At 38.1% G+C, this 24,582-nt stretch overlaps 1 protein-coding gene across 17 annotated transcripts in view; it reads left to right on the top strand.

The window, feature by feature from the left end:
- Positions 1-24,582, top strand: part of LOC113912299 (nucleoporin SEH1) — a 175,844-nt gene that overhangs the window by 10,208 nt on the left and 141,054 nt on the right. For 12 of the 17 annotated variants that reach the window (XR_003516796.2, XR_003516797.1, XR_003516798.1 and 9 more), the window contains exons 4-9: positions 2,414-2,625; positions 6,692-6,790; positions 11,695-11,835; positions 12,761-12,918; positions 14,242-14,392; positions 22,686-22,856. Coding sequence is in view for 13 of the 17 variants with exons in the window: in XM_027575271.2 (XP_027431072.2) it covers positions 2,414-2,625; positions 6,692-6,790; positions 11,695-11,835; positions 12,761-12,918; positions 14,242-14,392; positions 22,686-22,856 (932 nt within the window). In the remaining 4 variants the exon portion in view is untranslated. Of the gene's footprint in view, positions 1-2,413; positions 2,626-6,691; positions 6,791-11,694; positions 11,836-12,760; positions 12,919-14,241; positions 14,393-15,442; positions 15,923-17,066; positions 17,736-18,388; positions 22,011-22,042; positions 22,240-22,685; positions 22,857-24,582 lie in introns of those variants that run through there. The other 5 variants (XM_027575280.1, XM_027575281.1, XM_027575272.2 and 2 more) reach the window with 5 other exon arrangements.

Raw genomic sequence — 24,582 nt, 5'->3', positions numbered from 1 at the left:
AGTGTGCAACTTTTTTTTTTTCTTTTTTAAGTAATCTCTACCCCCAATGCACAAACTCATGACCCTGAGATCAAGAGTCACATGCTCTACCAACTGAGCCAGCCAGGTGCTTCCAATTTCATTTTGTCATATGTTAATATCCAGTTTCCCAGTATCTTTTTTTTTTTTTAAATTATTAACATATAATGTATTATTTGTTTCAGGGGTACAGGTCTGTGATTCATCAGTCTTACACAATACACAGGCTCACCATAACACATACCCTCCCCCAGTATCTTTTATTGGAATGACTGCTCTTTGTAGAGGCCACTTTTAGACAACAGGCTTGAGCAATGGAATGTAAAGCAAGGTGAATACAAACAGGCCCATAAAGGCCACCCACCTCAAAATATCCATAGGCCCTAACTAACCAATGGGCTACTTACAACCTGGCACAGTTACCAAAAAAGGGAGAATTCCAGAAGTCCCCATACCTCCTCATCTTCCTCCTTTAAATACAGCCTCCACCCAGTGCCTCCTAACAGACAGTCTCTATGCTGTCCTGCCTGCCATTCCCTTGCCATGTATTCAATAAATATCTACCTCCTTTGTTCTGCCTCTGATGAATCCTTTTACTGCCTGTTTTTCAGGCTTCTACCCAGTTGGGTTGCCCCACATTTGGGGGCCCCCACCTGGTTGGGAGAGACACCACACCCTTTCCTTTGAATGGTCTTGGCATCCTCATTGAAAATCAATTGACCAGATATAGAGAGAGAGTTTATTTCTGGACTGTATTTTGTTCCATTGGCCTATGTGTCTCTCCTTAATGCCATTATCATATTCTTTTAATTATTCTACAGTTGTAGCTTGCACGCTATTCACAGTTTTACAATTTTTTTTAAGATTGATTGAAGTAATCTCTACACCCGATGTGGGGCTCTAACTCACAACCCTGAGAAATAGAGTCGCCAGCCACATGCCCTTAAAATTTTTTTTTAATGTTGGGAGGGGTTGGTCTCATTTTTTCCCTAGGGCCTCCCTAAGGCAAATAACTGCTTGAGGGGAAAAGAGAAGGGAAATGTATATAATTGGAGGGAGTTTTCTAACAGTCAGAGTTGGGTCAATTAGTATACTGTAGGTTGGGTTGAGGAGTAGTGGCAGAGAAAGGATTTTTATTTGAACTTAGAGATAAAGGTTTCCCCCACTATATGAACATAGAGCATTCTTAGGAAAACTTTCGTAAGCTGAAATGGCATAAAGTAGAGAATCCGTTACCACTAACTGACATGGAAGAATTTTTGAGTGTTCCTGAACCGAAAAATAACCTCTTTTAGGCTTTTCTGATGCCTTCGGACACATTTCGCTAATGTTTGCACAACATAAATCAAGATAAAGCACAGATACTTGCAGACACAGTTCAAGACTATTGAGGCTTGATGCTGAGATGCTGTGTAGGTCCCAGGGAAGGAGCTGGGTGGTGCCATTCATATATAAGCGTGGTTGCTGCTTCTGTAATGACTTGCAAAACAAATGATGAATGCTATTTTCTCTTGTCGTAAAAGCAAAAATCCTCTTCAGATTAGTGAGAAAGGTACTAAAGGTCTTTGTAAAAGCAAAGTGGCATAACAAACCTTTGAAAAGCAGGGGATATCTGCATATTTGCATTTAGTTAAATCAGCTGCCATTAATACATTTACTATTTCAGCAATTTTATTGGTTTTGATTATTCAGTGGTGTTTATAGACAAATGTTTGCAAGAATGCAATCCTTGGAGTTTATGTGATATTCTTCTAATATTGAGACTCCTTAAGATGTATTTTAGTAACTATGGACAGTAAAGTGCTGATTTCTAAATTTTGTTGATATTTTCAGTCAGAAATCTAGATGCCAGAAAGTAGCTTGAACGTGCTCTGGTGGCATTCTGTAATTATCACAGTACCAGCTTTGTACCATTCTCTTGGTCTTTAGTAAACGCCTTCTCTTCAAGTAGATGGTAGTGAGCCAAGTAGGGCTAACTGGCATTTATGTTTGGAGAAGTTACATGCTTTCCATTGTACTGTTAAGAATCTTAATTCATTTAATTTACTACTCGCAGCATATTTTGCGAGACAGAACTACCTGTATTAAAATTTGAACACTTTCTAGTTTAGTGACTGGTCTGCTTAAGGGAGAGTCCTTACTCTTAATAAAGTTAGACTTTCTAAGGCGAACTTTTTTCTACCTTAAAGGGAATAATTAATTACAGGTCACTGATGTATTACGGACTGCCAACTGTATGTGGTATTTTGCTGTGGAGGAAATACAGACCCAGGTGGTTTTAAAATAACCTATTCAAGGTAATATACTTAGTAAAATGGTAGTGTGATTTTAGAGCTGATGTTCTTTCCACTCCACCATCCTTTTCTTTTTGTATAAAAATAATTTTTTTTTTCAGGTTAAGAGGACAACTCTAGTGGATAGCAGAACATCCGTTACTGATGTGAAATTTGCTCCTAAGCACATGGGTCTTATGTTAGCAACCTGTTCGGCAGATGGTATAGTAAGAATATATGAGGCGCCAGATGTTATGAATCTCAGCCAGTGGTCTCTGCAGCATGAGATTTCATGTAAGCTAAGCTGTAGTTGTATTTCTTGGAACCCTTCAAGGTAAGCTTACACAGAAAACCTGATAATATCCTAGTAAAACAAATTAGTACTTTTTTAAAAAAATTTTATTTATTTATTTGACAGAGAGACAGTGAGAGAGGGAACACAAACGGGGAGTGGGAGAGGGAGAAGCAGGCTTCCTGCTGAGCGGGGAGCGGGGCTCGATCCCTGGACCCTGGGATCATGACCTGAGCTGAAGGTGGACGCTTAATGACTGAGCCACCCAGGCGCCCCCAGATTAGTAATTTTTAAGCTAAGCATTTGATGGTTTAATTTCCTTAAAACATTTTTCTTAGCCATGTTTATTATTTTTAAAAATATGTTACGTAGAATAAAAGTTCTCCTTAATCTGCCGTCACCTGTCATGTCTCTTGTCCCCTATTTTTATTCCATGGAAGAAGCCAGCCATTGTAAATATTTGGGTGTGCAGCTTCTGGGCTTTTTCCATGTATATACAAACAAATATTTAATATGTTTTTAAATACACAAATATATGCCAACACACACGTATACTATCATGTAAAGGTAGATGCAGAACACACAGGTACGTATAGACATATATTCTCCTTACTTGAAATTTGCCTTTTTCATTTACAAATACATTGTGGGTATTTTCCAGTGTATTAGTATAATACTATCTAGTCTTACCTTATTTTTTTAACTGCTGTATAGTGTGACTCTGACTATATCATAGTTGCTTTTTTCTTTTTTAAAAGGATTTTATTTATTAGAGAGAGTACGAGCAGGCGGGAGGGGCAGAGAAGGAGGAAGAAACAGACTCCCTGCTGAGCAGGGAGCCTGACGGGATCAGTCCCAGGACCTTGGAATCACGACCTGAGCCACCAAGGTGCCCCTCATAATTGCTTTCTATTAAATTATTTTTTAAAATTAAAAGAATAATGAATCATTTGGTAGAGAAAAAATTTCAGGGGCACCTGGGTGGGTCACCCTCCCCCACCATGTTCTTGCTTTTTCTCTCAAATAAATACAATCTTAGAAAAGAAAAAAAAGGAAAAATTTCACATCTAGAAGAGTACAAAATGAAAGGTAGAAAGTTCCCCTACTAAAGAGCTAAAAATGCTTTTAATAGTTCTGATTTTAGATTTTAATTCTGCTAGTTGCTATTGTATTTTTATTTTTTTAAGGATTTTACTTTTAAGTAATCTCTACACCCAGCATGGGGCTTGAACCCACAGCTCCAAAATCAAGATTCGCATGCTCTCCCAACGGAGCCAGCCAGGCACCCCAGTTACTATTATATTTATAAATGGTTTACTTATGCCTCTGGTTCTTGCTATGTTAGCTTTAAACAGTACCTATACTCACTATACAAAAGATGAATTTAGCACATTTACAAAGCTTTCCATTTCTCAAGGTATGACTAGATAGATATCTTTTTTTTTTTTTTTAAGATTTTAAGGAATCTCCAAACCCAACGTGGAGGTCGAACTTACAACCCTGAGGTCAAGAGTCCCATGCTTTACCGTCTGAGCCAGCCAGATAGAGATATCTTATTTGTGGGAATGTTGATGATGGTTTTTTAGTTTTATTGGTAATTATCATAATTTCAAATGATATATCCATTTTTTAGATTAGATAGGAACTCACCTCTTTTTTTTAAAAAAGGAAATTAGCTTATTTTGCTTCTACTTCCCATTCACCTATTTTCTAATATTTTGTTACGTTGCTCTTAACTGGCAAGGGGACAACCGTGTATTTCACTCCTTGGGGAGATAAGGGATTGGTTTCCCACGAGCCTTTGATCACATTTTTGTCAACTGATAAATACTTAACCTTGTTTTATGAGTGTTTGTGTTTAAAGATACCTTATTTAGTATATGTTGCTGATTCATTAACATTGAACTCCGCCAACAGTGTTAAAACTCCTGCCTGAACAAAGCTTATCTAATAACAGTATTTTCTCCGTAAGGCACATCATAGCCTTCTTGCTAAACTTAGAAACACTAGACTGCACTTCAGTACCACATTTGGGGACCATTTTTTTTTTTTAAGATTTTATTTATTTATTTGACAGAGAGAGACACAGCGAGAGAGGGAACACAAGCAGGGGGAGTGGGAGAGGGAGAAGCAGGCTTCCCGTGGAGCGGGAAGCCTGATGCGGGGCTCGATCCCGGGACTCCGGGATCATGACCTGAGCTGAAGGCAGTCGCTTAACCAGCTGAGCCACCCAGGCGCCCCTGGGGACCATTTTAAACAGTGAAATCACTAACACAAAGCACAAAAATGCAAAAAGCAGGGTGGTAAATAGAGTGCAACACTTGTTATCAGTGTGAGAGCTCAAATAAGAAGGCAGAACCTCACCTTGTTTGACCTCAGCATGGAACCTGTGGGTCAGATGACTCATTTTTTGTAGAGCTGCTCCAGGCATGTTCATGAGTGACTGTGAAAGCCCCAAGTACTGGATTTTGGGGGTTACAAACAACTTTAAGTAAGCAGGCCAGTTTATAAATAAAGAACCTGCAAATGATGAGGATTGGCTGTATCTGCTTTCTCAGAGACACATTTGTATACCTTGGTCTTTATTCTCATCATGCATCTTGGTTTCCTTGTGTGTTAGTCTTTGCTATCTTTTTGTGGTTATAAATAAGAGAGTAGTGTTTATGGCTGGTAACCGGTATTGGTATTTTTTTCCTGTTAGGTGCTCTGTTTTCTTAGTAGTTCACTGTCTTACCTAGGGCTTGGCTGAGTTTCAACTGAGTAGGTGGAGTGTGTTGGCAGAATTTCCTTGTAGGGAGTATAAACCAAGGGAACTGGCAGGCTGGGGTACCCGTAAATTGCAGGAGGACTTGATTTTGGGGATGGAGCACCTTAATTTTTGTTTCCTCTTGTCCCTCTCTCTGCCAGTTGTAGAGTGCTAGTAAAGCTTTAGTAATAAAGAACTAAACCTTTTTTTTTTAAATTACTACATTCTGTTTTCAGCTTTATGAGGTTGGCAGATGACAAGGGGTCATGTTCATAGGGGTTATACAAGGGGTCATATTCATAGGGGTATTACTTAATCTGGATGAGGGAGGCAAAGGAAATCAATATTGAAATAATTAGGCATAGAAATAAAAATAATAATTTAACCTAGAGTTCACTTCAATAGAGTTCGTTCTCTAATAATTTATCTTTGCCTTTTTAAAAATGAAGTTGACCACAAATGAATCTAGAAAAGAGAATGATGTGTGGGGAGCATACCTTCTTGAGGGATGATCTTTTTCTACTTTTCTTCTTTCTATCAGGGTTTCTTCTTTTTGTACAAAACACTTAAAATCCTTTTTTTTTTTTTAAGATTTTATTTATTTATTTGACAGAGAGACAAGCAAGAGAGGGAATACAAGCAGGGGGAGTGGGAGAGGGAGAAACAGGGCTTCCTGCTGGGCAGGGGGCCTGATGCAGGGCTTGATCCCAGGACCCTGGGATCATGACCTGAACTGAAGGCAGATGCTTAACGACTGAGCCACCCAGGAGCCCCGTACTTAAAATCCCTTTGCCATGAATTGGTCACTGTAGGATTACTTTTTATTTCATAGTTAATGACCAAATTTTTCAGGAAGAAAAATTCTAAGACCTCTTGGCTGTTTGTTTTTTTTTAAAATCTGAATGCTTGAAACCTTTTGGGAAAAGAGCTACTTTTTTTTTTTTTAAAGATTTTTTATTTATTTTAGAGAGAGTGTGCAAGAGATTGTGCACGAGCAGGGGGAGGGACAGGGAGAAGGAGAGAGAGAATCTCAAGCAGACTCTGATGAGTGCAGAGCCCAGCATGGGGGCTCCATCTCATGACCTGGGCCAAAATCATGAGTCGGTTGCTTAAACAACTGAGTTACCAGGTGCCTCGAGAACTACTGTCTATTAGCAAAAGGTTGGTATCATTTGTCCCCATGTTGAGCATTCTCAAGGACATACCCTCCCAAGGTGTGGCTGTTTCAGATGTATGGCAGGGATCTAGGCATGCTTATTTGTGGGTTGTAGAGCTACTTGATGCCAGGTTTTTCTAATTCTCTGAATTAGATGTTTATTAACTTGATAGTTACGTAAAATAGTTTTTACTTTTCATTTCTAGCTCTCGTGCTCATTCCCCCATGATAGCTGTAGGAAGTGATGACAGTAGTCCAAATGCAATGGCCAAGGTTCAGATTTTCGAATATAATGAAAATACCAGGTTAGTACTGCTTTGGTTTTAATTATTGTTCCAAATAGCATTTAATTTTTAAAAATGTTATTCCTTTATTGATTCATTGAATTATGCATGATTCATTACACATTTACTAATTTCCTATGCTATGCCAAGTTCTGTGTGAGGCTCTGATAATATAAAATTAAATTGTGTAGAGGAGAAGGTGACTGATTTTCTAGTATATACCATCTCGCTGGAAAAACAAACAAAAATAGTAAAAAGTGGTGATGAATTTTATAAACTGGGAGAATCAGGATGTTAAGGGTTTACTATACTTGGGTGGAGAGGGCCAGGAATTTTCACTCCAGACAAGACTTAGAGGATGAGTAAAGGTTAGCCAAAGAGGGCAAAACGTTCCAAATGGAGAAAACTACATATGATAAGGTAAGTGAACAAGAGAGAACCAATGTGTTTTTATTGTAGTTGAAATATAATAGGCAAAGAGAAGTGTGGTGAGAAATAAAGCTTAGATCTGTAAGACCTAGTGTTCCATGTTTAGATTTTATTTTATGGGTAATGTGAAGCCATTGAAAGATTTTTAAGTTGGGGAATGATAGGCTTGGATGGTAGTTCAACTCTTCCATAGGTATGGAAAGATTTTCGAAGGCAGCAGTCCAGGTGGGAGATTATAGTGGCTTTGGGATAGAGTAGTGGCAATGGGGATGGAGAGAAGTGGTCAATTGGAGAATAATTTAAGAAATGGTATCAATAGGATCTGATGACTGAATGTAGAAGGTGAAGAATGGGAGAGAAGCTATTGAGATGATTTTCAAGGTTCTGGCTTAATAGTTCAATGGATGGAATGTAATTTCTTGAAATAAGGACATCTGGAAAGAAGACAGATTTGGGTAGAGTGTAGAAGCACATGATGGAAAATTTATGTTGGGTCATGTTGAGATACCTGCAACACCTCTGAGAGCTGTAAAGTGGTGTACTCAGAGTCTTATAGGAGAAAAGAGCAGCCATCAATTGATCAGGTAGGCTTCACATGTGCTAGACAACAATCTTGGGTCTAGGAGTCAGATATTGGGCAGGGCCAGAAGCAGAAGAGAAGAACTATAGTCGTCTCCCTTATTTGTAGGAGATATGTTCCAAGACCCCAGTGGCTGCCTGAAACCTAAAATAGTATCAAACTGTATATACTATATTTTTTTCTAAACATGCATACCTATGATAAAGTTTTAAGTTAGGCAGAGTATGAGATTAACAATAGTAGCTAGAAATAACAGAAGAATTGCACTAATACACTTTAAATAAAAGTTATATGAACTTTCTCAAAATATCTTATATTGTGTTGTACTCACCCTTCTTCCTGTGATGATGTGAGATGGTAAAATGCCTACGTGATGAGATGGAGTGAGGGAAGTGATGGAGGCATGTGACATAGTGTTAGGCTACTGCTGACCTTCTGACAATACATCAGGAGGATCATCTTCTGGATGGCAGTTTGATCGTGGGTAACAAACCGTGGGAAGTAAGACTGGCTAAGGGGGGACCACTGTATTTTAATTCCTTTGGGCTCTGCAATTCAGAATGTTTTTGAGGGGTTCTTAAACCAGCCCTCTAACTTCCCAGATTCTTGATTTCTTCAGAGAATCTCTGTACGCAGTGCTGTCTAGTAGAACTTGCTGTGCTGTTGGAAATGCCCTGTGCCTGTGCCAGCTAATGTAGTGGCCACCAGCCACATGCAGCTATGGAAGCTCAAAATGTGCTACTACAGCTGGACTGCATTTGTTCATTTTTATAAATTTAAATTTAAATTTTAGGCACTTGTGGCCAGTGGCTGCAATATTTGCCAGCATAGTTCTAGATTATAGGAACCTTCCTCTAGAACTTTTTGAGGTTTTTGTAACCTTTTAAGCTATTAAAACTATCTACAACATTAATAGCACTGTTTTTTTATAAACTTTTTTTTAAGATTTTATTTTTTTTATTTGTCAGAGAGAGCACAAGCAGGAGGAGTGGTAGGCAGAGGGAGAAGCAGGCTCCCTGCAGAGTGGGGAGCCCAATGCAGGACTCAATCCCAGGACTCTGGGATCATGACCTGAGCTGAAGGCAACTGCTTAACCAACTGAGCTACCCAGGCATCCCTAAACTTTCTTTTTAAGATTTTGTTTATTTATTTATGAGAGGCAGAGGGAGAAGCAGGCTCCCATGGAGCAATGGAGCAGGGAGCCCAATGTGGGACGCGATCCTAGGACCCTGGGATCATGACCTGAGCCGAAGGCAGACACTTAACCGACTAAGCCACCCGGGTGCCCTACAAACATTTTTTAAAAAGATTTATTTATTCGAGAGACAGCGTGCACATGCATGAGCAGGGGAGGGGCAGAGGAAGAGAATCTCAAGCAGACTCTGCTGATGCAGGGCTTGATCCCATGACACTGAGATCGTTACCTAAACCAAAACCAAGAGTTGGACGCTTAATGGACTGAGCCACCCAGGTGCCCCTAATAGCATATTTTAAAGAGGCTTCACAAAGAGTTAATATTGTTAAAGTAATTTTTTTCAACTTTAGCTGAACAGAATGAGTTTGGAGGCATATATCTAAAGTTTAAAAGGTGGACCATTTCTAAAACAGGAGAATGAAAAGTACTTCATAAATAATATTTGAGTAAAGGGATAAAGAACTTGCAGTTAGTTCTGGAAGAAAATACAGGGCAGGTAGAAAGTACCTAAAACTTAAGAGAATTCAGTGATAAAGATAATCCAAATGAGTCTCTTAGCTAGCAGAATAAATCTAGATTAGGAGCTGGATTCCCTGCATTATCTCCTATAACAAGGAACCTGACGGCAGAGCAGTTCTGGGGTTAGTTAAGCGGCTCACTTGGTACAGTGATGACATCTAAGGCCTTGGTATTTTCCTTTTTTTTTTTTTTTGCTGTCATACTTAGTTGGTGACAGCTCCCTCTTAGATCACAAGAGCATTTCTAGGTTTTCACATGCAGATACAAAGAAAGGCATTTGCTTTCATGTCTCTTTATATTAGGGAGAGAGAAAATTTTCTGGAAGCATCTTAGCAGGTTTTTTCATTGGGTCCCACTGGCCAGAATTGGGTCACTTACCATGCTTTAGCTGCAAGGGAGTCAAATAGCAAGTGCCTGGTATTTTCTACATCTGACCAGAAAGTGGCATTGGGTAGGTAATGGTGTCTGTGTGTGTGAATGTGTGTGGAATTGACTTAGGAAGTTATCAGACCTTTTAAGTTCAGCCATTTTTGGATTTTTTTGGTCTGGTTCTTTGAAGTAAGAGTTGTTTGAAGTTTCTTACATAGATTGAACATGTTACATAGAGGATATGTGATAGTGGACTATGTAGAATCCAATGATGAATACCTAATTGATCTTCTGTAAGTATAACACCCTTTAGAACACAGGAGACATTTGTCAAATTAACCAGTATTGGATATTTTTATATATATATATTTAAAGATTTTATATATTTATTTGAGAGACAGAATGAGATAGAAAGCACGAGAGGGGGAGTCAGAGGGAGAAGCAGACTCCGTGCTGAGCAGGGAGCCTGATGTGGGACTCGATCCCAGGACTCCAGGATCATGACCTGATCCGAAGGCAGTTGCTTAACCAACTGAGCCACCCAGGCCCCCTGGATATTTTTATTTCTGTTGGTGAATGAAAATACGAAAAAGACCGGTCTTCATAGTGATACAAGTGCCTGCCTTTATATAGGTTATAAGGCATTTTCACATATTTTATGAAATTCAGATTCTAAAAATCACCTTATGAATAGGGTAGGTAGCTTTTATATTGGCACCATTTTACAAATGAAGAAACAGATCAACAAAGTAAAATGACTTGTCTAAGATCAATCACAGAAGTCAGCACCACACAGTAGAAGCAGCAAGGCTGTGGATTAGATTACTTAGGGTGATCATATAGGGTGAGAAGAGGTCAAGGAGAGAACACTGAGGCATGTCCTTGCTTGGAGACATTTGAGAAAAACGTTAGGGTGAAAAGAAGGCCAAGCATGGAATGTTGGGAATACCACTATTTCAGAGGAGGGCAAGGTAGGTACCTCTCTCTAACTCCCTCTTTTACATACAGGGTTATGTGCTTCACTTCTGTCCCTGATATTCAATTGATGACATAGAAAAACATAATAGAAAACTCTTATCTGTTGTCTCGTTCATTGTTTTCTTCTTTATTTGCAGATAGAGAAATAAAATTGTAGGGATGAAATAGATTTTGGTATAGCTTCCTTTATCCCCACTAAAAAAAATTCCATTCCTGCTGTTATCAGCTTCATTTTTCAATTTATACTCAAGTACTTAGGAAATTCAATTACTCTTTTCTTGAAATTAGATATTAATGGCTAATAAATCAAGATCTCATTCTAATTAAAGTTTTTGTTAAACTGTTCTAAGCTAAACTTACAAAATTAAAGAAAGAAACTGGGGGCTTTATTAGTTTACTAGGGTTGCTATAACAAATTACTACAAACTAATGGCTTAAAATAGAAATTTATTCTCACAGTTCGGAGGCTAGAAGTCTGAAATCAAGGTGTGGTCAGGGCCATGCTTCTTCCACAATCCTTCCTAGTCTTCAGGCTTCTGGTGGCTTTGGGAGGTCCTTGGCATGTGACTGCGTAATTCCAGTCTTTCCCTCTGTCTTCACATACCTTCTTCTCTGTTTCTCCTTTTCTGTCTTTTATGAGAATGATCCAGGATGATTTTATCCTGAGATCCTTAATTATATATGCAAAGATCCTTTTTCTAAATTAGGTTACATTCAGTTTTGGGGGGTTAGGCCTTGCAGAGGTAAACACTGCTTCATTGTGAGCAATATGAAAAAAATTGAGGTACCTCAACAATATGGATTTTTTAAAATTTTCATTTCTGAAATTTTTAATCTAAATTGTTTTTTCATTAGGAAATACGCAAAAGCTGAAACCCTCATGACAGTCACAGATCCTGTACATGACATTGCCTTTGCTCCAAACTTGGGAAGATCTTTCCATATTCTAGCTATAGCAACCAAAGATGTGAGGATTTTTACATTAAAGCCTGTGAGGTGAGTTTTTGAAGCACTTACTAATTTAAAAATGCTCTAAACGCATGATTATTTTCATTTGTGGTGAAGAATGATGAGGCAACTGTGATCTGAAGAACGGATTCTTCATTGAACATTTTATCTATAAATTTATGAGTTTTGGGGTTGGGGAATTGAATAAAGACAGGAGACATGTTTTCTTAATGGCATTTTCTTTAGGCTGATAGGATGAATTGGATCCTCTGAATATAATTGGTACTCTATAAATGTTTGAACAAACGAGAGGTGGCAGTTTACTTAGGGACAGTTAAATTAGCACTGAGACATTCTTGTGAATAACCTATTCAAGCTTTAATTTTGGAATTGTGAGTTTCAGTTCTTTTCCTTTTTTCCTTCCTTTCCCCCTTCTATTCTTCCCTTTTAAAATTAATTTATGTATTTAATTTCTCAATCTTGTTTGGGGGAATACAGTCCTCTTTTGTTTTTCTTTTCTTTTCTTTTCTTTTTTTTTTTTTTTAGAGAGAGACTGGGTCGGGGGGCAGAGGAGGAGAGGGAGAGGGAGAGAGAGAATCTTAAGCAGGCTCCATACCCAGCTCAGAGTAGACACAGGGCTCGATCTTACAACCCTGAGATCGTGACTAGAGTTGGACGCTTAACTGACTGAGCCACCCAGGTGCCCCTGTTGTTCCTTTCTTCCATGAAATAATCACTGAATAATTTTTATGTGGTAGGATCATTCCAGGTGCTGGGGAGTCAAATGAATTTGACATGGCCCAGCTCTCAATGAGTTAAGGTGGGGGGGCGTGGGAAGGAAGGTGGTGGTTATGGATATGCACATTTTTATAAAATAATATGGTATGTGAGACCATTTGTATTTTTTAAATTAGAACTCTGTGTGTAAAAATCTTTAATCAGCATTTCTCAGGAAGATTTTTTTTATTAATAGGAAAGAACTTACTTCTTCTGGTGGGCCCACAAAATTTGAAATCCATATAGTGGCTCAGTTTGATAATCATAATTCCCAGGTCTGGCGAGTGAGTTGGAATATAACAGGAACAGTGCTAGCATCTTCAGGAGATGATGGCTGTGTAAGATTGTGGAAAGGTAAGATTTTAATGAAGGAGTTGTTGCTCTGTGTTGCTATGTCAGAAATTTCACTTAGAAATGTAAATTCAGAAATATTTTGGAGAAAATTATCTTTCTACAGTTACTTTTATATTAATGTCTTAACATTAATTTGTGTTATTTTGAACCTCCATCAGTTTATCTAGTTCATGGCGGTTATGACTGATTGAATTGTTTCCATGTGGAGCAAAGCAATTTTTAAAACTAAAAGTAATTGTAACAGAATATGCCGTATCTCCAAAAGATCCCGTTTGCTATATGTGTAACTTGTGTGACTGCTCTACAAACTCAGGATAGGACCACAGACATCTCATATTAAATAATTGCTTTAGCCAACCAGCCCTTAATAGGAGAAAATCCAGTATCTTCCCTACTTCCTCTCTGCAACTCTCAGAAGTTGAATCTTATGGCCACTGATTCTGGAAGTTTCTTGTAAGTGTCATGCTGGCTGAGAATTCAGTCTAGTAACTTGATGCTGACTGTGGTTCCTGCAGCATGGTCTGCATTTTTCCATGGACGTTTATCCACTGGGCGGAGGTGTCCTTGGTCCTTGTACCACTCTGGTTGGTGGCATCCCATAGTTGGGATCCAGACTTACAACTTAGTTCGTGTACCCTGAGCAGTTACTGTTTCTCAAAATGCAGTTTGGCTGAGTCTTCTGTGGTCAATTTTAGCTGTGGTAGAACCAGCCCAGACCTCAATTTCCTCAGTGTCATTTGATATCAAGGGCTTTGCTTCCTTTTCATGCGCCTGGGCTTTAGTCAGGACCACCCAGTTCCACCCCAGCAGGCTCCCTAACTTGAGTTTCCTGGGACCAGTGTCTCCAGTGATCTATTTGGCGTTCAAAGAATTAGGCCATGTTGGGTAGGCCTCTCAAACCCCAAAGGCTTATTACTTGCATCCACCTCTGAGGACGTTAGGTACCACACGACCTATACTTGCATAACTGAGAAGACAGCTCCATTGCCCTACATATACGTGTACCTGAAATTCATTATCATGAAGACAAAGAATTTATTTTGATACTAATGTTAATGTGGTAAATTAGAGAATCGTCTTTGTTAATAATTATCTTGTAAGAAAAGGGAATGGTAATTTATGTTTTTTAAATTAATTCTTGTAAAACTTTACAAAATTGTTAAAATTGAGATATATGTCTTTTGTTTTAAATATGTAACCTATATCTTGAGAGAAATGTAGTTGTCTTGTTTTTTTTAATTGTACTAAAGGACTTGACCACAAATTTGTGCCCTTGAGCATAGCTATTAGTCATGTTAATGTATTTGACCATTTTCTTTTCAGCTAATTATATGGACAATTGGAAGTGTACTGGTATTTTGAAAGGTAATGGGAGCCCTGTCAATGGGAATTCTCAGCAGGGAAACTCAAATCCTTCCCTAGGTTCAAATATCCCAAATCTTCAAAATTCATTAAACGGATCTTCTTCTGGCAGGTAGGCTGTTTTGTGGGAAAACTAGAAATTACCTCCTTTTTAAATCATTCTGGTAGCCATACTAAAGGTGTGTGATTTCATGGGTTTTAAGATTGAATGAAGAAATTCATACTTAAATATAGTAGAAAAAATTCACTTTGTTAGCACTGTATTTAGCTTACATGGTCATATTTATAGGTAGATTGTTAAGCCCTTAAACTAAATTATATTTTGAAATATAGTGGTCTGTCAGAAATATTTCTAACTTTAAGATTTTACTTTGCTTCTAAAGTGAGATGAAGAGGAAATCTGGGATAATGCTGAGGATTTTCGTCCTAGATGAGCATAAGTATGTTAGTGGTAGTAGTGCAGCCTTTGATTCAGGTCAAGCTGAAATTTTAAATAAACTGCATTAACTAAGGCTTTGTAGAAGAGACTGAATTAGATGTGGTTTTTTTGTGTGTGTTTTAAAACTTTAATGGAGATTGTAAGAGGAAATGGTAAATTCTGATTTCTTGATTTTTAGAATTTTTAACATATTTTAGATTCTTGTTTATCTTAATAAACAATGTTTGATGTGATCTCAAGAGTCATCCTTTTGTTTTTATATTCAAATTTCAAATATGTGAATTTGTGAGATAAACTTAATATGCCTTTGTGAATAATTTGGAATGCAATTCAGGAAACTTCAAAGCACAGCCTTAACAAATTGTCCAGTGGTTATCCTGTTGTCATCTTAAATAACAGAATTCTGTTTAAAATTTCAACTATTTTTATATTGTTATATTTTTATATAAAAAAAGGTCCTGCTGTTTAATTTTGAGGTTTAAGTATTTGCATGAAAACAATTTCAGGTTACCACAGAAGATACCAGATTATAAAGACGATTTCATGAAACAGAGGCTACTACTGTTAATTAAAAAAAAAATCTGGCTTTTGGTTGCTGTCTTGTACTGCATATATTGTAAAGAGCTTTGAAGTTTTGATCTGTATTCTTATTGTGCCAATAACCATGTGTGTTAGATCTGTGATGCATTTTCCCTTCTCCATTTGTATTATGTCCTTTAACAGAAAGCACAGCTGAGTACCAGCTAACTGGAGTAACTTTGCTGTTTTGCTGCTTGTTGCATGCACACAGGAATGGAGAGCGAGCTCCTTTTCCCCTTCCCCAGCGCCGTTTGACCTCTCCCAAGATACACCAGCAGCCTGCTTACTACTAAACGCAATCCAAAAGGCCTTTAAAAATCCAGTGTATTTTTTTTTTGTACTAGCCAGTTTATTGACACTATTTGAAGCTTTTGAAATATAAATGGAGAGGCTTTTTGTTGAGACATTGTCACCAAAACAATTTTTTGAAATGTTCCTGAAATTAACATGGGTTTTAAAATTAAAAGGATTGTTACTATCCTTATAAGTAGTTGGGAGGAGGGAAAATATCACTTTATTCCATTTGGAGAACATAGGCTTATTTCTTTTGTTTTCTAAACAGTAAGCTAAAATGATGAATTTTTATAATTTTAATTTGAAAGTTGAATAAATATTTTTCATAAAGATTGTTTTGAGTGCTAATTTGTTTACCTTTTGTAGAATTGGTTTACACATATTATTTAGTGCAACTCTGTCATTTCTTTGTAATATTTAAAACATATTAGTAAAGGAGTGAGAGAAGTAGTAGTAAAATGAAAGTGGTTTGTACAGTTTGTGGCCAAATTAAATATTTGGTATTGCTTCATTTTATAATTTGGTAGTAAAATGAAGACATCTTTGTAAATTTTCAATTCATATTCACTAAAGAGCTTAACGTTTCTAATATGTGCTTGTATATTTTTTTTATGGTATGATTCGATGGCTTAAGTTTTTCTTCAAAATTTGGAAACCTACTATAAGAGGAGCAGTTAAAAATTTGCTAAAATTGTGCATGCACATTAACCTCTACATTCCAAGTCTCAGGAATTTAATTTAGTTGGCTGCCTCATTTAGTTCATATTCTCTAGAACTTTGACCTTAATGATAAAGCTGTAAGTCTTTGCTAAAATGCTTAAGTATTACGGGTAAGTTATAAAATGGCAGAAGAATAACAACAGGACATATTCTTTGAGCTCTTTTACTTAACAAAATTTTGTACTATTTAAGGTTTTTGCAGAAAAGCACCTAAGTATTTTCAAAGGTCATATTTCTTCAGAAGTATATTGCAGTAGCTGGCCATACTATAGGACAGTATATTTGGATTGGTTCTCAGTGTCATGTATGCACTAAAAAAGTGTGCCTGCTGCTACTTCAAACGAAGCATTGCTTAAAATAAAGAAAAAGCTTATGAGATTTGTAAATATACAGGAAAGCATCAGATATGTTTCTGAAAGATTAGAAAATGTTTTAAATTATAAAATGTCTTTTTTTGTAACATTCATACTGATAATTTTTTTAACATTTTAAGTTTAACAGATTGTATTTCTTTCTTTCAAGTTTCTATACTTGCTTAAGCAAGTTTGATTTGAGTAAGGGTCTTGATTTTTGTGATTATGTTCTGTTAGTTTTGGCATGAATATACTAAAGCTTTTTTTTTCAGCATGTGTTTTCTCCTCTTTGGTTCTCTTTGTATTTACTACTTTTCTCTTTTTCTTCTGTTTTTTCTTTTTTTTTTTTTCTGTTGTTTTTGTTTTGTTTTGGTGTTTTGTTCCTGTCTTCATTGTTTCAGGTATTTCTTTCCCCCTCTGGATTCCCCACGGGCTGGATCGAGATGGTCCAGTTATGCCCAGCTCCTTCCTCCTCCTCCTCCTCCTCTGGTAGAGCACTCTTGCGATGCTGACACTGCCAACCTCCAGTATCCTCACCCTCGCAGACGATCTCTCTCTCGGCCTCTTAATCCCTTACCTGAGAATGAAGGGGTTTAAAACACTGATTTAACACTTAAAGGCCTTATTCAAGTGCTTGTAAATGCTTTCATTCCTGGCTGCTTTTTGTTTTTCTTCATTTTCTTTTAGAAGATTTTTCTAATTTAGGGTCTGTCTTGCATGTATTACAACCAGAACACAGTGTTTGGAACCTAAATGTGTTTGTGCTTCTGCATCAAAGGAACATTTGCCTCACTGGTTGATAACCTTTGATGAAATGAGATAAGTACAAGTAACACGAACTGTGAGTTACAGTAGCTGATTTCAATTTCAAAGTGCCTATTCTATTAAGTTTTATTTTGAACTGTTACGATGTTAATTTTCTTATGGTTTGTCATTCTGGTTGATGTGAAAGGATTATCATAAAGTATACTTTGCCTTTGAGACATTAAGAAATGTTTTACATTTTACAGGCTAATGTTGCAACCAACTAGTTTGTAAAATAAATCATTCCTGTGTATAAAGCAGCAAAACATAATAATGGACTGTTGGGTCTTTTTTAAAAAAAAAAAAGAAATTGCCTTTTACTACTTGGAATTACTGTTTAAAGCTTTTGTAATTATTCTCCAAGTAGATTATTTAATAAAATATATTTTAAAAGATATGAATCTCTTGCCTTATGAAAACAGAATGTACAGCTGGCCCTTGAACAACATGGGTTTGAACTGCACTGGTCCACTTATACATAGGTTTTTTTTTTCCTCTTCAATAAATGCAGTATAGTACTGTAAATGTAGTTTCTCTTCCTTGTGATTTTCTTAATATTTTCTTTTCTCAAGCATACTTTATTGTAAGAAAACATTATATAGTTTGTATAACATGCAAAATAGGTGTTAATTGACTTTATGTTACTGGTAAAGCTTCTAGGCAACAGTAGGCTCTTAGTTAAGTGTTTTGGGAGTACAAGGTTAGACTCAAGATTTTCAGCTATGTGGGTTCATTGGCATCACCTAAGCCCTAGTTGTGCAAGGGTCAACTATATTCTATTTTTTTTTTTTTAAAGATTTTATTTATTTATTTGAGAGAGAGAGAATGAGAGATAGAGAGCATGAGAGGGAAGAGGGTCAGAGGGAGAAGCAGACTCCCTGCAGAGCAGGGAGCCCGATGCGGGACTCGATCCCGGGACTCCAGGATCATGACCTGAGCTGAAGGCAGTCGCTTAACCAACTGAGCCACCCAGGCGCCCCGGGTCAACTATATTCTATTTGATAGATGGTAAAGCTTCTATCTCTTTAAAATATTATGTTGCAAAAAAAAAAAAAAACCCAAACAATCAAAAAATTAGGAGATGAGCATGACATTTATTTAAAAGGTAGAAAGTCAGTATTTAGATTAACATCTACAACTGACAGATGTTGACTTCCAGTCTAATTACACATTATGTTATTTTTTCAATGATACTTTTAAAATTTGAAATCAGAATATAATTGACAATAATTATGGTGATTAAAACTATGAGACTAGTAAAATTCTTTTTAGTTCAGTTTTCTCAAGAATTGCCAAGGATTTAACTTTCTTTAGGACTAGAGAAGGTGTAATTTGAAAAGCATTTCATATGTGTCTCAGTTAATCGCTTGTAGTTACAATTGTTATAACCATGTAATTTGTAATCTAATTTTCAAAGATACCTTCCTATGTATAGTGTCATACCCTTGAAACTTCTTAACCTGCAAAGGATAAGGAGCTAATAGATTAATTTTTTTGAGATTAATTTTAACTTAAGGAACATTTGAGTTTTGTTGTGACTAATTAAAATGCTTTGTCTGTAAAGTTAGCATTTTAGCTTTTCAATTTATGAAGAAGAATCTTTTTCAAATAATTCTCAAAGGTCTTCCTTCTGGTAAAGGACTTGTTTGACACTTGTTGGCTTGTTTAGGTTCAAAGCAAGGGGTCTAACTTAAGGCTGAATCTAGCTCAGAATTAAAAATGCATGTCTTTGAGATTTCAATCATTATAGAGGTGCTTGGGGTTAGAATGGGATAATGAAATGAGACAGTCTCCAATTTAATGAATATTGAGCTTCTTCTATGTGCCAGATACTATGCTAAACATTCTGGGATATGTAAGAAGAAGAAAAAAAAGAAAGGTAGTCTTAGCACAGAAAGTCATTCTAGTGGGAGAAGACTTCTACAGAATTTACAAAAGGTAACCAGGATTCAGTTTCATAATAAAGGTTGAAACAGAAAGTGGTTTATTTGATCTGACCAGGTTTGGAAGCTGTGTGGGATTTCAACAGGTGGAGCTGAAGTGGAGGAGGGTAGGAGTTCCAAGGTGATGGCCCAGAGGTAAAAGAGGACAGAGGTGTGTTTAGGCAACAGGTAATAAGCATTAGTCTGATGTAAGAAGGTTCATTTGGGGAGCTGGTAGATTAATCTAGAATCAAACTTTGTGGTCACATTGTATGTGGCTTTGTGTATCTGTGGCTGAAGTTTGCCACTTAAAGCAGTTGGTAAAGGAGAACTGTGGGAGATGATTGCTTTTTCTTAACTGGATAGACATCACTTCTAATTCCCTGGGAGGCATCCCTAGCCCTGGGACTTCTGCAAGATCTGCCCAGTGTCCTGGGTGATGAACATTAAGGAGGGCATGTATGTAGTGAACACTGGGTATTATATAAGACTGATGAATCACTGAACTCTCCCTCCAAAACTAATAATGCATTATGTTAATTAATTGAATTTAATTTGAACACAAAAAAAAGATCTACCCAATGTCTAAGGAGATTTAAAATTCACTGGGAGTTTTGTGCCTCCTTTTTGACAAGTAAGTTTTGATAACAGCTAATATTTGTTGAGTACATCCATGTGTCCGTGCTCTTCTAGATACTTTATGTGGATTAATCCTCACAACAAACCTCTGAGGCAGGTGCTCTAAGTACGCCATTTTACACGTGAGGAAATTGGCAGGTTAAAGCTGTTTGCCCAAGGCTGCACAGCTAGGAAGTGAGAGCCAAGATTGAGGATTTTGGCAGGCTGGCATCAGTCTGTGCTCTCCTGCTTGCAGATACTTTGGATCCTTGTCATGAGAGTTCCACTTGGTTGCGGGGTGTTGTGAGGAGAGCTTTGGCCACTTGATTTTTATGGAGGAAGGACATTTATTGAGTTGGGTATAAGGATATAGGGTGAATGAATACATTCCAGCAGTTCATCTCCAATGTATGCTCATGGTGTAGACAGAGTAGTTAAGATACTTTGTGAAACAGGATTGCTCATTACACTGAAATAGCATCCTTTTAGTTCTAAAGCTAGTAGGTTTATTTTTATGGGTTCAGAAAACCTTGAGATTTTCTCCACTTATCTTTGTTCATTGAGTGTGGACAAAGGTAGAATAGGGGTAATTACAGTTTGCAAATGCCAAAGCTGGAGGGTTTCAAGAAAAAATGCCAAGAGAATTGTAGAGACATCAACCGAGTTTGACAGGAGGCTAGTCCTGATAAAATAAGTGTTAAAATAGTACTCAGGACCAAACCAGATAATCATAGGATGAATAACGACAAGGTGTAAAAGTGGAGGTGGTTAAGGGTAGGAGAAACAGAATGGTCTTAAGGTGACAGAATCAAGGAAGGGTGAATTGGTTTTGGTTTTGGGTGGAAAGATGCAGCATTTCTAAAGGCAGGAACCAGTAGAGAAGGTATCCAGGAATCATAGTTGAGCAGTATTTTAGAGGACATAGAAAAGTGATCAAATAAACATGTCATTCCCCAACAGGCTAAAATTAGGAATAGGGACTGTTAAACTCAACTTTTTCATTTTCTCTATTCCCAAGTGTGCTGTTGCATCTTAAACATTTTGTTTAAGTAACTTGCATGAATTAAGTTAACTTTGGAAAAGAGGACTCTTTCTCAGACTGTATGGAAGAAATTTTGAGATAAAGGAAAGTGAGAGGCACGAAATTGAATTACCTCTGGTGTCAGTAAAGTAGTTAAAGCACCGTGCTAAGCAGATGTCAGTGGTGGTATTTGTGACCTAAGGAGAACAGGAAAACGTGGGGAGTAATTAGGGATGAATTATGTCTCACCTTTTTCCACCCCCGACCAGCCTTACTCCGTCACAGAGAGGCGATTAGGAGTAGAGAACTATCATGAATCTTGGATCCTGAGATCCAAGATTTCCTAATTGAACCTTTATTGCAGTGTATAACATAATGCAAATTGTGACACATTTCAGCGTCTGCCAAGCAGTGGTAGAAAAGTTTCTGCATCTGCTCTTGTAAAGACAAAGTGACAAACAGTACTAAACTCAGGGTAGTATCAGATGACTTGTTCACCGGAAATATTGTTGTATAAGGTGAGTGACGATGTTTTGGGGTTCCAGACTGAATACGGTAAGCAGTTTTTTTTTTCCAGTTGGCCAAGACTTTCATCGCGTTACCCGTTCGGTTCAGCTTTAGAGGGAAGGATATTCGCAGTGCACCCAACCCAACCCTTCCCAATACTGAGCTCCTCCTCCGGACCTGCGGAGCGCGGTTTGCTCGCTTCAAATTCAGGGACTAACCGTCCTCGCCCAATCATCGGCCTCCTGCCCGCCCCGTCCCTTGTCGCTGTCCAATCCAAGGCCAGCTCCGAGTCCCCGCCCTGTTGTTCGTGCCGCGAACGGACGTAAACCCCAGGGGCGCGCTGTACGGCCAGTCCGGTGGCCGCGGGTGTGGGGGGCGCCTTGCGCACGCGCATTTGCAGAGCCACCGGGACGCCCCCTCCCTTGGACCTTTCTGACGAACTCTCGGCGCCCGCAGCTGGAGTCGCGGGCTTGGTGAGGAGGGGGTTTCCTGTGTCTTGACCGCGGTTCGGCAGGGGGCACGCGAACCCGCTTTCAGCAGGCTTTTCGGCTGTCGGGAGGATTGGGCAGTAGCGATTGGGCCGGGGTCGGGCGCAGGGCGCAGGCTCCGGGCCGGGGGCTGCGGGGCGCTGCCTATGGTCCGACGGCCTTGCTGCGTTCGACCCTTCGTACTCAGCCCGACCGTCACGCAGAATTCCGCTCAGTGAGTTCAGTTGGGCGCCTCTGAGAGATTGACTTTTAAAAAAAACAGGTTTTGATTTTGGGGATCACATCCTGGTATCCCCCCACTCTCTTCCACTTGGTGACTTCTTGGGACCAGCGCACTCTGCGCTTTGGAGTTTCTTGTTGCAAAGCGCTCTTGATCGGGTGTTTGCTTCATGTGTGTTGTGATAGGCTGTTGTTTCTCCTTTTTGTCCAAAACTGACCCGCGAAGTAACGTTGTTAACTAAATACAGAGGGGTCTGCTAGTGTCACCCGGTTATTCACTTTTTGTTTTGGTTTCTGCTAGGCCGCGTTCACATTTACTCCCAGTACCTTTCTTACATTCCTTACATCTGATTTCTTTATGAAGAAACATAAAAAACAAAAAAAACCATGAATGAAGACAATGTTTAATATCATTACACTTTTGATTTCTCTTAATTACAGACTTTGTTTTGTAAAACATGAGGTCCCTTTCGAAGCAGTCGTTTGGAGAACAGATGTTTTTATGAAAGTATTTCCGTTTGCTGTTAGCATATTGAGGTCATTCGACTGGAATTTTTACTGCTCCAAAATCAGTTTTTTCAACGAATTTCAGTTTTGTGATCAAAGTTTACGGTAAGCTTTGAAAAGTAATGTATTAAATGCCTACCTAATTACAGATTTTTCTTAGAACACCAAAAGTAAATGATGAATGTTAGGGAAGCTTGACAGCGTATGCTTTTGAATGTGTACGTGTAGACTTCCAATTAATGACTACAGTAAATGATATTTTTATATATCCAGAAATATAATTAAAGCAGTTAAATACTGGTAAGTTCAAATGTGAAAATTTGAGGTTACTGCTTTAAGGAAGTAAGAGAGATCCCAAAGATGGCTACTTAGTTCAGACACAGTAAAAGAAAAGGAAATGTTTAGGTGATAGAGGAGGGGTGGGTGGGCTATGCAATATTTAGGGAATTTTTCCTAGGAATGTGGTATGTCCATGGATGGTTTAAACAAGTGTAATCCTTTTGGAAACGATAGATCAGGTATTGGATTACATCTCCAGGGATCTTCCACTGGCTTGTATTACCACTGCGCCCATAGCCAAGCTCCATCCCAGGACTTAACACTGTCATAATTAATAGGGGTCATAATTGATTATAATTGATGAGGGTCATCCGCTCCGTGAAGGGGAGCTGCTTTATATTTGCATTTCCAATGATAAGTAGAGTGTGTTTCATGGTTTGCCCTTGGTAATGATTGTTGCATGAATGATATTTGCTTAATATCTGAATTTTCTTGGATTTGACTCTAGGGATAAATCCTTAAAGAATTTGGGATATATTTTAATGTGGTTTACATGTCTGTAAACGAATGAATAAACTTAGTGATTGGAGGTGGGAAGGCTACTTGGAAGACTTATGTAATAGTTTAGATTAACGTGATAGGGTGTTGGGAATATAGAAGTGAATCTCAGTTCCAGAGATCTGTTTGGAGTTAGAGGCATTAGAATTTGATAACTGAGAAAACAAGAGAAATGGTGCCAAGTGTCTGGCTTGTATAGCAAGAGAATAGGGATAACACAGGTCAAACTAAAGGTAATAGAATGGGTAGAGAAAAGATAATAAGTTTGGTTTTGTATTTGTTAACTTTGCACCACTTGAGAGAGTGTTAGGGGTGAACCATTTGGAAATGGGAATCTAGAGTTCAGGATAGAGGTATGAGCTGAAGTGATTTGAAAATGAGGAAGATGGCATTAGTGCAAAGGGAAGACTACTCTGGGGCAGGCTTGCCTGGCTCTGAATCCTCTGCTCCCACTTGTGCTGTGTGGCCTGGAAAATTCTCATAATTACCTCTCTTGGCCTCAGTTCCTTCAATAGTAGGGATAGTGGCTACCTTGCAGATTTGATGCAGGGATTAGAGAAGTGTATATAAAATACTTAGTGTATCACTTGAAAATAGAGTAGACACCATATATCAGCTAGATAGCGAGGGAGTACAGATTATTTCTTTCAACCTGTTTTTTTGTTCAATTCGTATTTCCAGCCCTGTATCAATTACTGGGACTGTATGGGTGAACAAGATTGAAATGTCCCCAAGATACTGATATTCTAAAGTCAAAGATGGTGGGGCCTCTGGGGTGGCTCAGTCGGTTAAGTGTCTGCCTCTTGATCTCAGCTCAGATATTGATCTCAGGGTCATGAGTTCAAGCCCTACATTGGGCTCCACACTGGGCATGGAGCCTACTTAAAAAAAAGAGAGCGAGAGAAATAAAGTCATTAATGTTTCCTTAAGAAAGTTAAAAAGTCAAAGATGTTAAAGATGTTGTTCTTCACTTCTTTAATACATATTTCATAAA

Source organism: Zalophus californianus, chromosome 14 (assembly GCF_009762305.2).
Source record: "Zalophus californianus isolate mZalCal1 chromosome 14, mZalCal1.pri.v2, whole genome shotgun sequence".
NCBI classification, from domain to species: Eukaryota; Metazoa; Chordata; class Mammalia; order Carnivora; family Otariidae; genus Zalophus; species Zalophus californianus.
Note: the sequence above shows the minus strand (reverse complement) of the source record. Positions and strands in the feature narration are given on the sequence as shown.